This window comes from Sebastes umbrosus, chromosome 20 (genome assembly GCF_015220745.1).
Source record: "Sebastes umbrosus isolate fSebUmb1 chromosome 20, fSebUmb1.pri, whole genome shotgun sequence".
NCBI classification, from domain to species: domain Eukaryota; kingdom Metazoa; phylum Chordata; class Actinopteri; order Perciformes; family Sebastidae; genus Sebastes; species Sebastes umbrosus.
This window is the reverse complement of record NC_051288.1, coordinates 27,026,658-27,042,890: the sequence shown is the minus strand read 5'-3', so window position 1 is coordinate 27,042,890 and position 16,233 is coordinate 27,026,658. Positions and strand designations below refer to the sequence as shown.

The 16,233-nt window shown below is 43.1% G+C and overlaps 1 protein-coding gene across 2 annotated transcripts in view; it reads right to left on the bottom strand.

The window, feature by feature from the left end:
• The window catches only part of ankfn1 (ankyrin repeat and fibronectin type III domain containing 1), a 102,885-nt gene that overhangs the window by 82,118 nt on the left and 4,534 nt on the right, over positions 1–16,233 (bottom strand). For both annotated transcript variants that reach the window (XM_037754526.1, XM_037754527.1), the window contains exons 2-5: positions 15,764–15,891; positions 15,040–15,270; positions 11,702–11,916; positions 5,257–5,513 (exon numbers count right to left, since the gene is read on the bottom strand). In XM_037754526.1, the coding sequence (XP_037610454.1) occupies positions 5,257–5,513; positions 11,702–11,916; positions 15,040–15,270; positions 15,764–15,879 (819 nt within the window). In that variant the 5' untranslated portion in view covers positions 15,880–15,891. The remainder of the gene's footprint in view (positions 1–5,256; positions 5,514–11,701; positions 11,917–15,039; positions 15,271–15,763; positions 15,892–16,233) is intronic.

Below are 16,233 nucleotides of genomic sequence, written 5' to 3'. Positions count from 1 at the left end.
ACCTAATAATAATAATAATAATAATAATAATAATAATAGTTAGGGTTGGAGTTCAACAGCACTTCATCAGATCTGAGTCCTCTTGAACCTCGTATTGATTTTAGGTTTAGTATCGTTAAAGCTTTCTGTATTTAGTTGAGTTCTGATTAGACAAATAGATTAGTTGATCATTTCTATAATTAATTAATCCTTTCAGCGTTTTTTAAAACATAAATGTCAAACATTTGATGGTTCCAGCTTCTCAGATGTGAAGAGATCGGAGCATAATGTCCACTTTCTAAAATAGTTAAATCATTATTTCTAGGTATATATGTATGTATGTAAGGGTATATATTGTTTTATTTAATTGTAATTTAAATAATTATTTTATTTCTTTTATATCAGTAACTGTATATCTTTGATTTAGTTTTATTCTAATTTAAATATTTTCTATATAAGTCACTGTATAAATTATATTTATTTTATTCTAACGTAAATGTTTCTGTATATTATTTTATTTAGTTTTATTCTTATTAAAATATTTCTATATAAGTAACTATATGTTATTGAATTATATTTTAATTTAAATATTTCTATTTAAGTAACTGCATATTTCTTTATATAGTTTTATTGTAATTTACGGTATTTATATTTCTATATAAGAAACTGTTTATATTGTATTATTTTATTATACTAACTAGTAAATATTCAGTTTCTTTCTACTGAAGTGTTGAACAAAGAAATATTATAAATATAATAAGTGCTTTCAGTCCAAAATGGAGGCCACAGCTGTTGTCAGAAAAACACCAGAGTTTCATCGGTTTGCTTCTAAACTCTCGCAGAGGAGGAGGAGAAGAGGAGCAGGAGAGGAGGAGAGAAGGAGAAGGAGAGGAGGAGCAGATGAGGAAAGGAGGAGTTGGAGAGGAGGAGAGGAGGAGAAGGAGAGGAGGAGCAGATGAGGAGATGAGGAGGAGAAGGAGAGGAGGAGCAGATGAGGAGTAGATGAGCAGAGGAGGAGCTGAAAAGAGGAGAGGAGGAGCAGAGGAGCTCGAGAGGAGGAGCAGAGGAGCTCGAGAGGAGGTGCAGATAAGGAGCAGATGAGCAGAGGAGGAGCAGAGGAAGAGAGGAGGAGCTGGAGAGGAGGAGAGGAGGAGAAAGAGAGGAGGAACAGATGAGGAGCAGATGAGCAGAGGAGGAGCAGAGGAGGAGACGAGGAGCTGGAGAGGAGGAGAGGAGGAGAAGAAGGAGAGGAGGAACAGATGAGGAGCAGATGAGCAAAGGAGGAGCAGAGGAGGAGAGGAGGAGAGGAGGAGGAGAGGAGGAGAAGGAAGGAGGAGAGGAGGAGCAGAGAAGGAGCAGAGGAGGAGAAGAGGAGAAGGAGAGGAGGAGCAGAGGAGGAGCAGAGGAGGAGCAGAGGAGGAGCAGATGGAGAGTCTGTGTGTTGGCGGTGAAGCCGGCGGTGCAGCTGTTGTCCTCTCAGCTCCGTTGTCTCAGTAAATAATAGATTTCCAGGCAACGCCGGCAGCCGGGTGATAGAAACACGCCGGCGTCTTCGTCCCGTCACTCAGGAGGCCGGCGATGGAAAATCCTCACGGTCGTATATTTACCTCGCCGTCGTTGTAAAACAGAGAAACGCTGGTGTTGAGTTTTAGTGGAAAGTTTAGTCTGCAGGAGGAGGAGACTGTATTCCTCTCATCCTTCTGATACTGTTGACATAACTAAGGAGTAAACGACCTTCAGCTACTTGAAAACAACATATTCTATATCTTGAGAACGAGCTGCAGGTCTCTTGAGATAGCGACAGAAATAAAACCACTACATAAACTATATGTAAACTAACCCTTTCTATATGAAACAGTCAAATTAAACTGTGAATGTTTATTAAAAAGTAACACATGGGAAGTGAGATCTAAGATCCCAAAGTAAATTAAATATATATTAAATATAATATAATATTATTATTATTAAAAAGACGGTGCGGCCGTGTGTTCCAGCTGTACTTTAAACACCTTAAATGTTTTTATTTTATATTAGTCATGACTTCATCAGCTTCTCCTGTCAGGTTGGACTGTTTTATGAAATCAGCAGCCGAAACTTCATGATGAGTTTAAAACAGTAAAATGAAAATCTAATTGAATTATTGTTTGTGGAGAAACAGTTCTTTAAAGTTCCTATTTATTTTTGTCTTTGGGTTTCTTTGATTTCCTTTTTATTTTTCATCTCTTTGTTCTCGTTTCTTTTTGTCGTCTTTCCTTCTGAGAGGAAATTAGTTTTCACAGATTTGGCAGGAAAACATTCAATCAAAGAAAATTATACAAAAACGACGGAGCAAACATCAGCGGATGTTCTTTAGTTTAAAGAATAGAAGGAAACACAAAGCAGGTTTTGGCACAAACTGAACCTGAATATTGGTCCGTTATCAGGAACTGACAACGTCGTATTTATTGTTCTCTTTTACAGTTTATTTATGAATTTACTGCTTTAATTTTGATCAAATAAAAAAGGTTAAAGAGTTGCGTAGTGAACAGAGGACAGGAGGAAGTATTACAACGACCAACAACGTGTGAACCTATCATCAACATCCTGACTAATTATATAAATACTGATAATAACCATCAGCTGATGATGATGATGATGATGATGATGATGATGATAAAATAAACTACACAGTCACATCCTCCTGAATCCCACTCAGTCCTTTAAAAAGCAGCCAAAGCGTCACTCATCAGATGTGTCAGCCAGTCGGCCCACATCACAGCTCATCATGGACGTATTCACCAAACATCACACATGAACTATCAGAGATCTGATGAACTCACAAACTACAACTGAGTGTCCAGGTCATGTAACATATCCTCATACAACGGTTCCTGTGATATCTTACGTAAAAGTTATTCCTACGAATGTCCAGCAAAATGCATACAGTCTTTTCAAAATAGACTACCACAGGAAACAACTTCCTTAGGTTTAGGCAACAAAACACCGTAGTTATTTTTAGGTAAAGATGCTGGTTTGGGTTGAAATAACTACAGAGGTGGCGTAACTTAAGTACGGAAGTTACGTAACAAATAAATCAATTTCTGGCCTCACACGGGGCACCATAGTGGCCCATCCACCCCGACCTCCTCCCTACATGGCGTTCGCTGCTCTTTATACTTCCTGGTTCACTATTACATTAATTACACACTAACTGACTGTTGTATCTGTGAATCCTCAGTTGGACTATAGATGGTGCTGTTTTCAAACGGCCATTAAACAGTCTTAAAAAAACGTTAATTTCTTCTAGGGATGCACCGATACCGGATCGGATATCGGGCTGATACTGACTCAAATAGCTGGATCAGATATCGGTGACAATGGGGCCCATCTATTAAATTTGATTCTATGTTTATATGCTATATACATTATATACTAGAATATAGATTCCTGTTTAAGTTTTGACCAATTTGTTGCTGCATTAAAATAGTTTAAACTTGAACTGTAATTCCTGTTAGTTTTGAAGATTTTTTATCAAGTTGTTGGTGTATGATTTATTATTTTAATAATAAATAACAATTAAATAAATGTATGATATGTTATCTATGTATTTATTTGTGACATTTTGTTTTACTAACTGAGGAAATCATTGTTTAAGTCCAGCCTGATGTTAACTTACACATCATAACAGAATGATCCCAGTCACTTCCACACAGTGAGACATACAGCTGATTAATTAAACACTGGCATCGGATCGGTACTCGGTATCGGCCGATACCCAAAGCCCAGGTATTGCTATCGGGACTGAAAGAGACGGATTGGTGCATCCCTAATTTCTTCCAGATGTGGTCACTTTTTCTCCTTCGTCTTTATGCAACTGCAACCATTACATTTCACACACATAAAACGTTTTCTCCAAACTCAGCTGTTGTTCTTGTAATAATTGGATAATTATCTGGAAAATTCAAAGGTTGTTTATTCAACAAAAAGAGATAGTTTCGGCATTATGTAAAAAAAAATAACAAAAACTGCTAACCCTGAGAGAACAACGTCATTTAATTGATGAAAAGCATCTATTTCCCTCATCCTCCTGATGCTGCTGACAGAATACTCCCCCGTCTTTACAGTCTAAAGTTGTGAATCTGGTAAAAGCTCCTAATTTGAACGGATCTATCGGTCCATCTGTAGCGCAGCGTGACAGGCGGTGTGTCAGCCTCTGACTCACTGCAGACATGAGTGTGTAACTGGAGAAGTTCAATGAGTCCAGGTTACTAACACTCTGCAGCTACAACAGCAGGAAACAAACACACAACACACACCGACTACATCGAACCAACATCGTTTCCTGACGACAACGACAAGTCAAGAGTTTAACTTCAGAGTAGAAAGGTGCAGTTAATCAATTATCATTTAGACTTCCAACGATTATTAAAACAAGATGATCAACATGAAATGATTATTGTGTTCCGTTTCACAATGACGCTCTCGTTTTGTCTTGTGTTATAAATAAAGTGCACCTTTACTTTACAACACTCGGCGGGTCAGGGACGTCCGCTCGATGTGGGAGGAACCGCTCATGGGAACTTTCCCCGGAGCTGGCTGGCCCTCACTGGGCGTATTTCCTCCGTGGTGGTCGGCCATGACCGGCTCAAGTTTAACTTGGAAAGGCCCAAAGGGAAGGTGCCGCTTTACATCACCCCTCGCCTCGCCCGGACCTCGCCAGGACCTCGCCGCTTAGTGCTCGCTGTGCCCTCCCCCTCTGCAGGGAGGGACAGAGCTCCGTGCACCTGACGTGACTGTCAACCGGAACAGACTGTCGTCGGCAATGTCGGCAAGCCACCCGACCCGTGTTGAAACACGGACCCCGTCTCGTTAACCATGCTGTGTAGGTCTGACTTTTTTGCCATGTCATCACCATTAATATCTTAATATTAGGGATGCACCGATACCACTGTCTTTCAGACCGAGTACAAGTACTTACATTTGGGTACTCTCCGATACCGAGTACCGATACGAGTACTTCTCTGTGCCAAGACCCTCGTTAACAGCCAGCTGGAGGGTGTGAGTGACACACGGCAGGCTGGGGAAGTGGCGCTTAAAGTGGCGAAGACAGGTCATTACGATCCTGTTCTGATTACAACAGAGACGGCCGCACAGCCTGAGACGTCTCACGTTGTTGTTGTTTAGTTCAGTTCATCTTTCCAACACAAACATGATCCAAACACACTAAATATGATTTAATGAATAGCGGTTGTTTCTCTGCGGTTGAGATAAATAAAGTTAAATAAGACAAAAACTCACGTGGATGTTGCGGAGTTTCTTCCTGCCTCTCTCCAGTCGACTCAGCAGTCTCAGGTGAGGCTGCTCTCCGCCCGCCGGCTGCAGCAGTCGGTCGTCAACCGAAACCGTCTTCCTCAGGGCTGCCCGGTCGCTGGCCCACGCCGCCCCGCCTCCCTCAGCGAGGGGGAGGCTCCTCGCACCTCCAACTCCTCCTGCTGTCGTCCTCCCCCCCGACACGGGAGACAGATCAGGTGACCAGAAGTCGCGCTGCACCGAACCTGGACGAGAGAAACCAGAGACACCCTGCTGTTACTGGACACCACTCACACCTGGACAGGTACAGAAGTACAGAAACGAGACACTGACGAGATACTTTCAAACAAAAAATACATATATTTGTACACAATAAATAATATACTCTTTATTCTTTATGTTTGTGAGCAAGTTTTCTACATCTTCTGTGATTACAAAAGGAGCTAATTAGATTATTTTCATATCTTAATAGGGCTGGGTGATGATTCATTATTATCTTTTATCAATATATTTATAAATCTTGTTCTTATAATGATCATATCTGTTATTGTTGTTTTTGTACAAATCAATAATTCTGAGCAAAATGTCAATAAAAACTAAATAATAAAGAAGAAGTTTGTGTTTGACACACAATGATTTGTTGTTTGTAAATATTATTTTTTTACACATTATTTTGTAAATCAGAATAAGTATTGGTATCCATAATAATCATTTTTATATCAAAATAAGAAATGTTTCCATTTTTCTTTGAGGTTTTACTTTTGCTTTGAATGATAAATAATAAAATAATAGAAGCGAAGGCCAAACTGTCGTCCTGTCAGTCAGATGAGACTTAAAGATGAAAAGATGGAAAGATGAAAGTGAAGAGCAGCAGCAGGTCGGAGAGACGGACTCTGACGACCGACAGGATTTCAAAACGTCAAATCTAAAAGTCTAATTTCAGCGTCGCTCGATAGATTCAACGCTGAACCTCCATCTTCTTCTGATGGTTTCCTGTTTCCAATCAGTCAGAGTGTGTGTGTGTGTGTGTGTGTGTGTGTGTGTGTGTGTGTGTGTGTGTGTGCGTGCGTGTGTTATCAGGTGTCAGAACAGCTGACTGAGCTGCTGCATTAAAACTGCATGAGGAGGCTCAGAGATGAAACAGAGTTTATCCTGCAGCTAATCTACACTTTTATTTTGAAGGAACTGACTCATTCACAAATTTACATTGTGTTCAGGACTCAGACGCCAAAAACCAAGATGGTGACGGACGAAAACCAAGATAGCGATGGACAAAAACCAAGATGGAGACGGACGAAAACCAAGATGGTGACGGACAAAAACCAAGATGGCGATGGACAAAAACCAAGATGGCGATGGACAAAAACCAAGATGGCGACGGACAAAAACCAAGATGGTGATGGACAAAAACCAAGATGGTGATGGACAAAAACCAAGATGGCGATGGACAAAAACCAAGATGGTGATGGACAAAAACCAAGATGGCGACGGACGAAAACCAAGATGGTGTCGGATTAAAACCAAGATGGCGATGGACAAAAACCAAGATGGCGATGGACAAAAACCAAGAAGGCGATGGACAAAAACCAAGATAGCGATGGACAAAAACCAAGATGGCGACGGACGAAAACCAAGATTGTGACGGACGAAAACCAAGATGGTGTCGGACTAAAACCAAGATGGCGATGGACAAAAACCAAGATAGTGACGGACGAAAACCAACTTTCATTTATGCAACTTTCTCCCATGGTCTGTGTTAAAAAAGTTAACAAAAATCACAATAAATCTTAATATTGAATCACAATACTTGTAGAATCGCAATACATATTGAATCGGTACCCAAGTATTATGATAGTACTGAATCGGGTGAATCGTCCCAACCCGATCGACTACTAGATGTCTGGTACGGTGACGTTGGGTACCACGTGTAGTTTGTCCTGTCTCTCGGCCGAATCACGCCAAAAAGTCATGACTCTATAATGGTCTAATCTGAGACAGTGACCATCGTAATAGACGGATCATTGTGTCGTCCGATCCTGACATCATCAGACAACAGAGACTTTAGGCATCACAAGGGAGATTATTAAAGCCAGTCCGGGCTGAAAGCAAAAACATTCTCTACAAAGTGAAAAGAATGATTTGAAAGATGGAGACGACACGTCGGTTGTGAACGCATCACTTATGTAAAATGAACTCTGAGCCCCTTCAGAGACATCATGAAGGAGATGAAGACCTGCTGTCAGCTAACAGCATCAATTCATCACCATGAGAGTGTGTTGTCACTTCCTGTCATGATAACAGGCTATCTGAAGGTCTGGACATCAACAGTGCTCCTGGTTTTCATACAAACGTCTGAGTCTCTTCACGTTATATCTGACAGACTTCGACTGACGGCACACACAATTTCACAAGGTAATAAAATCATAACTTGACTGACAGCGGGGAGGTGGAGGACGAGAGGGGAGGACAGACATCAGACGGACTCGTCTCACAGCGAGAGGTCATTACAGAGACAGACAGCTGAGGGCAGAGAGGATGTGAAAACAGGGATTTCTACAAAATCATCTCGTCTCTGTTCAGCCAAGTTCACACTACATGACTTTCAAAGTGGTCAGATCTCTGTACTGTTCTCACGATCAGGAGACTAGAAGGCATCGTGGTTTTCACACTACAGGACTGAGGACTCCAAACTACGCTTTGACACCAAAACACACATGAGAAGTGACACAGTAAACGACCAGAGGGCATCCTCCGGGTCTGAGAAGTGAAGCCAACACTGAAGAGCATTAAACCTGCATCCTCTCTAGCAGCCAGCAGGGGGCGACTCCTCTGGTTCTATAGAAGTCAATGAGAAAATGAGCCTACTTCTCACTTTAGATTTATTACCTCAGTAAACATTGCAAACATGAGTTTATGGTCTCAGTCGCTAGTTTCAAGTCTTCAATACAACGATGACCAAAAACCGAGATGGCAACGGACTAAAACCAAGATGACAATGAACAAAAACCAAGATGGCGATGGACAAAAACCAAGATGACGATGGACAAAAACCAAGATGGCGATGGACAAAAACCAAGATGGTGATGGACAAAAACCAAGATGGCGATGGACAAAAACCAAGATGATGATGGACAAAAACCAAGATGGTGATGGACAAAAACCAAGATGGTGACGAACAAAAACCAAGATGGTGACGGACAAAAACCAAGATGGCGATGGACAAAAACCAAGATGGTGACGGACAAAAACCAAGATGGTGATGGACAAAAACCAAGATGGTGACGGACAAAAACCAAGATGGTGATGGACAAAAACCAAGATGGTGATGGACAAAAACCAAGATGGCGATGGACAAAAACCAAGATGGCGATGGACAAAAACCAAGATGACGATGGACAAAAACCAAGATGGCGATGGACAAAAACCAAGATGATGATGGACAAAAACCAAGATGGTGATGGACAAAAACCAAGATGGCGATGGACAAAAACCAAGATGGTGATGGACAAAAACCAAGATGGTGACGAACAAAAACCAAGATGGTGACGAACAAAAACCAAGATGGTGACGGACAAAAACCAAGATGGTGACGGACAAAAACCAAGATGGCGATGGACAAAAACCAAGATGGCGATGGACAAAAACCAAGATGGCGATGGACAAAAACCAAGATGGCGATGGACAAAAACCAAGATGACGATGGACAAAAACCAAGATGGCGATGGACAAAAACCAAGATGATGATGGACAAAAACCAAGATGGCGATGGACAAAAACCAAGATGATGATGGACAAAAACCAAGATGGTGATGAACAAAAACCAAGATGGCGATGGACAAAAACCAAGATGATGATGGACAAAAACCAAGATGGTGATGGACAAAAACCAAGATGGTGACGAACAAAAACCAAGATGGTGACGAACAAAAACCAAGATGGTGATGGACAAAAACCAAGATGGTGACGGACAAAAACCAAGATGGCGATGGACAAAAACCAAGATGGCGATGGACAAAAACCAAGATGGCGATGGACAAAAACCAAGATGGCGATGGACAAAAACCAAGATGGCGATGGACAAAAACCAAGATGGCGATGGACAAAAACCAAGATGACGATGGACAAAAACCAAGATGGTGATGGACAAAAACCAAGATGGTGATGGACAAAAACCAAGATGGCGATGGACAAAAACCAAGATGACGATGGACAAAAACCAAGATGGTGATGGGCAAAAACCAAGATGGCGATGGACAAAAACCAAGATGACGATGGACAAAAACCAAGATGATGATGGACAAAAACCAAGATGGTGACGGACAAAAACCAAGATGGCGACAGACTAAAACCAAGATGGCGATGGACAAAAACCAAGATGGTGATGGACAAAAACCAAGATGGCGATGGACAAAAACCAAGATGGTGACGGACAAAAACCAAGATGGCGACAGACTAAAACCAAGATGGCGACGGAAAAAAACCAAGATGGTGACGATTCCAGATATTGTCAAAAATGCGGTTTTTGAGACAAAATTATGAAATGGACCTCCCTACATCCACCATGACCTCAACATGTTGAACATTGGAGCTTTATTTAGCGAGTAGCTGTGTACAGTTCTGTTTACACTAAAAGATCATTTTGATGGTTTTGATGCAGTGTGAGCTCAATTTTTCATAATTCAGAAATCTTGCTGGATGGTTTGTGGAGGACAGACTGAAGACATTGGCATGAAAACATGTTTACATGCCGGCAGCAGACGGCGGTGAGACTGTTTCTGATATATTAAACCATATATCATCACTCTGAGTCTGAACACTGGACTCAGACCAGGACTAACACTGTTCTTCTTCTTCCTCACTCAGCTAGAGTCATGGCTCCCTCTGGTGGACAGAAGGCAGACTAACATCCAGACTGATTATCAATGAAAAGCTGGTGAATAAATGTAGATCTCTGGCTCTCTAATATCATCAAACAAAGCGGAGATGTGAGAGATGAGCCACGAGATGAAGGATGGAAAGATGAACTAGTTGGGAAGTCAGGGAAGTTGTCTGTCTCCATAAATGGACATGAAAATACAAATAGCAGAAAGGAGGCTCTGCAGGAGAATAAGAGACACTGGACTTCCTGTCAAGTTTGCAATCATCCGTACAGCTCATTGACTATGTTAACATGCTCACTAATATTCACATATTATTCAGAATATGACAATACAGTGACACAATAAGAGAAGAAAACTGAATATGTGGTGCATGTAAACATAGTCAGTGATGTATATCAGAAGATATGGAGTCAGGATGTTGGTCCACTACCGCTGTTGCTGCTCGTCAAGTTCAGAGATTAAAATCTTTTTTAAAAACACGCAGACGGCAGACTGCAGAAGTGCAGAGCTGTGAGACAACATGTGGTTGAGGTCAGAGGTCACGACGAGTGACGCAGCACGGAGATCTGAAAAGCTCTGAGGTCGTATTCCCGTCACGGGAAGTTGGGTTGGCAGAATATTTGGTATTCAGCTGGTTTAAATCACTACAGAAATACAGTCTGCCTTATTCCCCTTTTAAAGATAATGATGATAACTCTCTATTGACAACAACACGCAGGCCGGAGTCAGAGCTGCAGAGACGACGAATTAAAACTGTGCAACAAACAAACTGCTCAGAAAAGAGGACAGGAAAGGGATTCTCCTGAGAGGCTTTAAACGGCCTCGAGGAGGCGAAAAGAGAAGGAATGAGAAGAGGAGGAAATCAGAGAAGGAGGGAAAACAAAGAGGAAATCAACAGACGTCTGGGTGTTGACAGAAGGAACAGTTGGCAAAGTGTCCTGGTAAATCCTAAAGGAACATGAAACTGCTGTTACTTCATCTCCCCTCGGGTTCATTCAATTAAAACAGAAAACCAGGAAATCAAACACCCTCTGATGTACACCGGAGGTTCCCAAACTGGGGGTCTGGACCCTCTCGTTAAATCTTTACCGGGACATGAGATGGTAAAAGGACAGGAAAGAAGAGAAATACAAACTGTTGATCCACAAAATGATGATTATTTTGGACTTGAAATTCAGGATCCTTTTACAGACTTCATAAGAATATGTATTTAAAAAATATGAGCACGGTTGGTGGACATGTGGAGCCGGTAACGAGGGATCCCTGATGGACACGGCTTTGTTCTAAAAGGCTGATAAAGATTTTAAACTCAACAACAAAGTGAAGCCTGGCTGTAATCTGTTCAACAGGAAGCTCATTATCATTCTCCAGAAGGGTGGAGCTAAAGGACAGGAAGTGGACGCCGTAAACAAGACCACCAGCCGCAGAGCAGAGGGCACGTCCACAACCTCACACCGACCACACTGAGACAGGATATGTAGGGTGTGTTTTACTCTGACTGAACACTCGTGGTTTGTGATTGGCTGTAGATGGAGACACCTGTCTGTTCTTACCTGCAGAGTTCCAGTGGAGTCCTCCAGGACTGGCAGCGAGCCGCCGCCGTTTCCTGATGCTGACGCCGCCGCGGGAGACAGAGTCTCCCGCTGACAGCGCTGCAGCAGCAGCAACAGGTGTGGAGGAGAGGATGGGGAGGAGGGACGTGGCCAGAAATGACATCTCCTTCTGTAGCAGAGCAGGAGTGAGGAAGGTGGAGTCGCTCTCCAATGACCTGCAGGGATTAAAAACAGAAAACTCTGTGAAATATTATATGTCTTCTAGGGCTGTCAAAGTTAACGTGATAATAACGATTTAACGCAATCGTTAAACAGTCTTGAATTACATAAATTGTGTCTCACTGTAAACCTGAGACTCTGGTGGATCCAATGAGCCCAACTGGATTCATGTGTGAAGATGTTAGTCCCCATAGGAGACATTTCATTGACCTCCCTGTATAAAATGACCTGTGGTGACCTCTAGGATAATCACAGCCTCATGAAACTTTACAGACACAAACTAGAGACCTAGAGCATTCAGAGGATGGATGGATCAAACTAGAGACCTAGAGCATTCAGAGGATGGATGGATCAGACTAGAGACCTAGAACATTCAGAGGATGGATGGATCAGACTAGAGACCTAGAGCATTCAGAGGATGGATGGATCAAACTAGAGACCTAGAGCATTCAGAGGATGGATGGATCAGACTAGAGACCTAGAACATTCAGAGGATGGATGGATCAGACTAGAGACCTAGAGCATTCAGAGGATGGATGGATCAGACTAGAGACCTAGAACATTCAGAGGATGGATGGATCAGACTAGAGACCTAGAGCATTCAGAGGATGGATGGATCAGACTAGAGACCTAGAGCAGTCAGAGGATGGATGGATCAATCTAGAGACCTAGAGCATTCAGAGTAACTGTAACTCTTCATGAAGTTAATAAATGTTTGTATCCAGTGATCCTGATACCTGGACTCTGAGACGACGGAGCTGCAGCTCCTCCATGATCCTCTCACCTGACGCCTCCCCTTCTTCCTCTTCCTCCACAAGACAAAGTCCAACAGCCGAGCCCAGCTCAACATCTACGACCTGCACGCTTCACCGCATCACGGCACAGTGACTAAACAACACAGGTGTGATCCCCCAACGTCTCCGACCACGACCTCGTTTAGTGGTTGTGGTTTTAAAAGTATTGAAAAAGGTTGTGAGCAGGAATACTGAGACGTGAGTGAAGTGGAGGTCCACAGCTGAAGGAGCAGCTCCTCTCAACAGGGTGATACCTGACCTCCCCGCTTCACACATCACAGTTTATCAGTCAGGAGGCCTTTGTGTCAAAAGAACCAGGAAGGGGGAGACTAATGCTGCGTTTACTTGCAGTAGAAAAATCCAACGTCCATACAATTCAGCTGCTTTGTCTGGGCCGTTTTGTCAAACGTGGACAAGAAACAACATCTCTTCTTCAAACTGCAGCATCCATTCAGACGTGCAGATGTGCAACATCTACAGGTGAAAACATGAATAGCTGCTCTGGCTGTGACACCGAGGAGCCTGAAAACTGTCTGAACGCTGTCCTCTGGCTCAGGAAAGCCTCAATGACTGACCTCCAGATCCCTCCAGATCGGCTGTTTTAGGTGTAAATTGCTGTATTTGCTAATTTAAATGTAGTGAAAAGACACAACAAGCACAGATTGATGGCGGGTCATACTAAGCACGAAGCAAACTATTCGCCTCGCTTTACTCGCTTGAGTCGGACCGCCGGTATTATCTTCGTTCATTCGCTCTAGACCAGAGGTCAGCAACCTTTACTATCAAAAGAACCGTTTTATACAACAAAAAACATAATCTGTCTGTAGCCGCAAAACATGTGATCATTGTGATGAAGGTAACACAGTTTATAGTCTAAGTATAGAGTATATCAGTCTGATGCAGTGAGGACCAAAGAGACAATGTACTACGGAGTATTAGGGCCACATTGAGGGAAAAACACATCTGAGATTTACACAATAAAGTCACAACTTAACAAGAAAAGAAACGTTTCTTTCCTCCATTTCCTCCATCAGTCATGGAAGAAATAACCTCTGTAGCTGCTTTGTACATGTTGGTGAAGTCCCAGATGTGTCAGAAAACCAAACGCCGTCGTGTCTGGGTTCATAACGTCACCCGGCGGCGAGCTGTATTCACACACAGTGACTGTATCTAGCAGCCACACGTCTCTACTGAGGTATGAACCCAAAATAAACAGATTGTGCTGTGATTTAATATCAATAAACAGATCAACATGATGCTGAAATAACTACATGATGATGCTGATTAGTTAAAAAGTCTGAATTAATGCTTTATCTGGTCTGTTACCATGACGACATGCAGACAACTTTTAAAATGCTTCTTTTCTGAATGGAGTCTGGATGGATCAGAGCCAGACTACGCAGCTGCTCCATCAACACTCAACATGACGTCATCTAGAGACGTTGTTGTTTCTACCAGAGTCAGTCTGTGGTCTCTGTTCTCTGGACAGATGTGATGGACTATCGTAGCTCTGGACAGATGTGATGGACTATCGTAGCTCTGGGTGACCACAGACACATACGAGATTTATTTATCCTCCATCTCCGATTCAACAACGTCAGGACGCCAAGACGTCAGGAGGTCAGGAGGACGATCTCAACGCTGGGAGGATTTCCCCACACAGAGACACGTGAATTTCTCGCCGCCAATGACGCGAATTTTTGCGTGTTTGCGTTGCATCATTCTTGCATCTTCTGTACAGTTGGCTTTAAGGTAACCTTCCACGTCTGTAGAGGAATAAATGTCTCCGTTAAGCATGTCGGACATGTTTAAACCTCTCTGGTCTTCCTGTCCAGACGGCCTTTAGTTATTCTGCTGCCGGTTGATGGAAGAGCCTCCCTGAGGACCGCCACGTCTTCTGAAATGTTCCTTTTATCAGTTAACAGTCCAGATACGTTCTCTATACCTCCACCTAAAGAGCCATAATGACCACACTTCCTTACATTAACAGGACATTTCCCCCCCACGTCTATAAACACCAGTGTTTCCCCCCCGGCTTATCTCTCCCCTACATAACTGCCTTCACCGTGGAGCCAGACAAATACTTCATGAGCTCCAGCAGCTGAGGAACAATGTTTCTGCTGGCTGGAGGAGGAGGAGAAGTCTCTGAGCTGAGTCTCTCTACATGGTTAAAGAGAAGACATCTGGTGACTATTCACAACCGTTACCAGTTCCAGTCTGCAGAGCATTTACTGTAAAACATCCCAGTGATCTGAGGGTGCTCTGTGATGATCCAACTGATCTCAAACAACGTTCAAGTTCCCAGAACAAGCAGCACAGACTGACCTGAGAGGCGTGTCAGTCTCTCCTGGATCGCTGCAGGTGGAGCGGCGGCAGTTGGAGGCCGGAGACGAGGAGGTGGAGGAGGAGGAGATGGGCTGGGAATTGGAGGAGTGGTTGGATGCATGTGAGGAAGATGAGGAGGAGTCCAGGGCCCTGGGCAGCAGCAGCGAGGACGGCATACACAGCCATGTCTCCAGGTTGGAGAACTTGGAGTAGCTCAGCATCTCCAGGACGCTACGGGAGGACAGACACAATCCTGAATCCTACAAACTAGATTTTTTAAAGAGGAAACAAAATATATAAGCCACAACATGGTCTTTTGAAAGATGTGCACTGATCTCTGACTCTTTGTGGAGGGAGGCTGTTCTACGGTCGAGGAGCAGCAGCAGGAAAAAGTTCCATCACCTTTAGTTTACAGCGTTGACCTTTAAGTCCTGAGGCTTCTCCCAGAGGTCAGAGGTCAGAACAACTCCTCACAGAGAACTACCAGCTGAATCTGCATCTCCGAGGTGTGCTACGTTAGCTTTGACTCTAATACATGAATTCAACAGGAATATGAAGTTATTGTTTAAACTCAGCTGACTACCTGAGATGTCTGCAATGTGAGAAAACATGGACAGAAATATGACGTAACTACTCAAGCTCCACTCCTGTGATCTCCAGAGATATAAACCTATCAAACCGCAGTAGGAGGATGTGAATATATCACTACTCTAGCATTGAGTACCTCTCGTCTCCCGCTCCTGGGACGTCATCTTTCTCCTCTTCCGTTTGGAAGACGCAGGAAGTCCTGGAGTCTCGCGATGACAGCAAAACACAGGAGTTCTCAGAGTCCACGGACATCTTCAGCCATATCTGGAGAGGATCAGAGGAACGGGTCAGCTGACAGGTTACACACAGAAAGACAGCTGGTCGGTAGCTAACTGTGTTATCAGCTGGTTAGTTAAAGGGACTGTCTGTAAGAATCCTAAATGTGTTGTTAACAGCTTCACATGTGTCCGTTAAGTCAACTAAAGTCAGCGTCCTGTTGCTGGCGCTTGTGCTCGCTCTACATAGACATGAAGGAGCATCACTCAACACAGTGAGGAGACACACGTCAGCTAAAAGCACAATATCACTCTATATTTCAGCTGCTTGGCAGTAATGTTAGCTGACCAGACCAAGGTCTCTCCATGAATCAATGCTGATCCTAGTGTT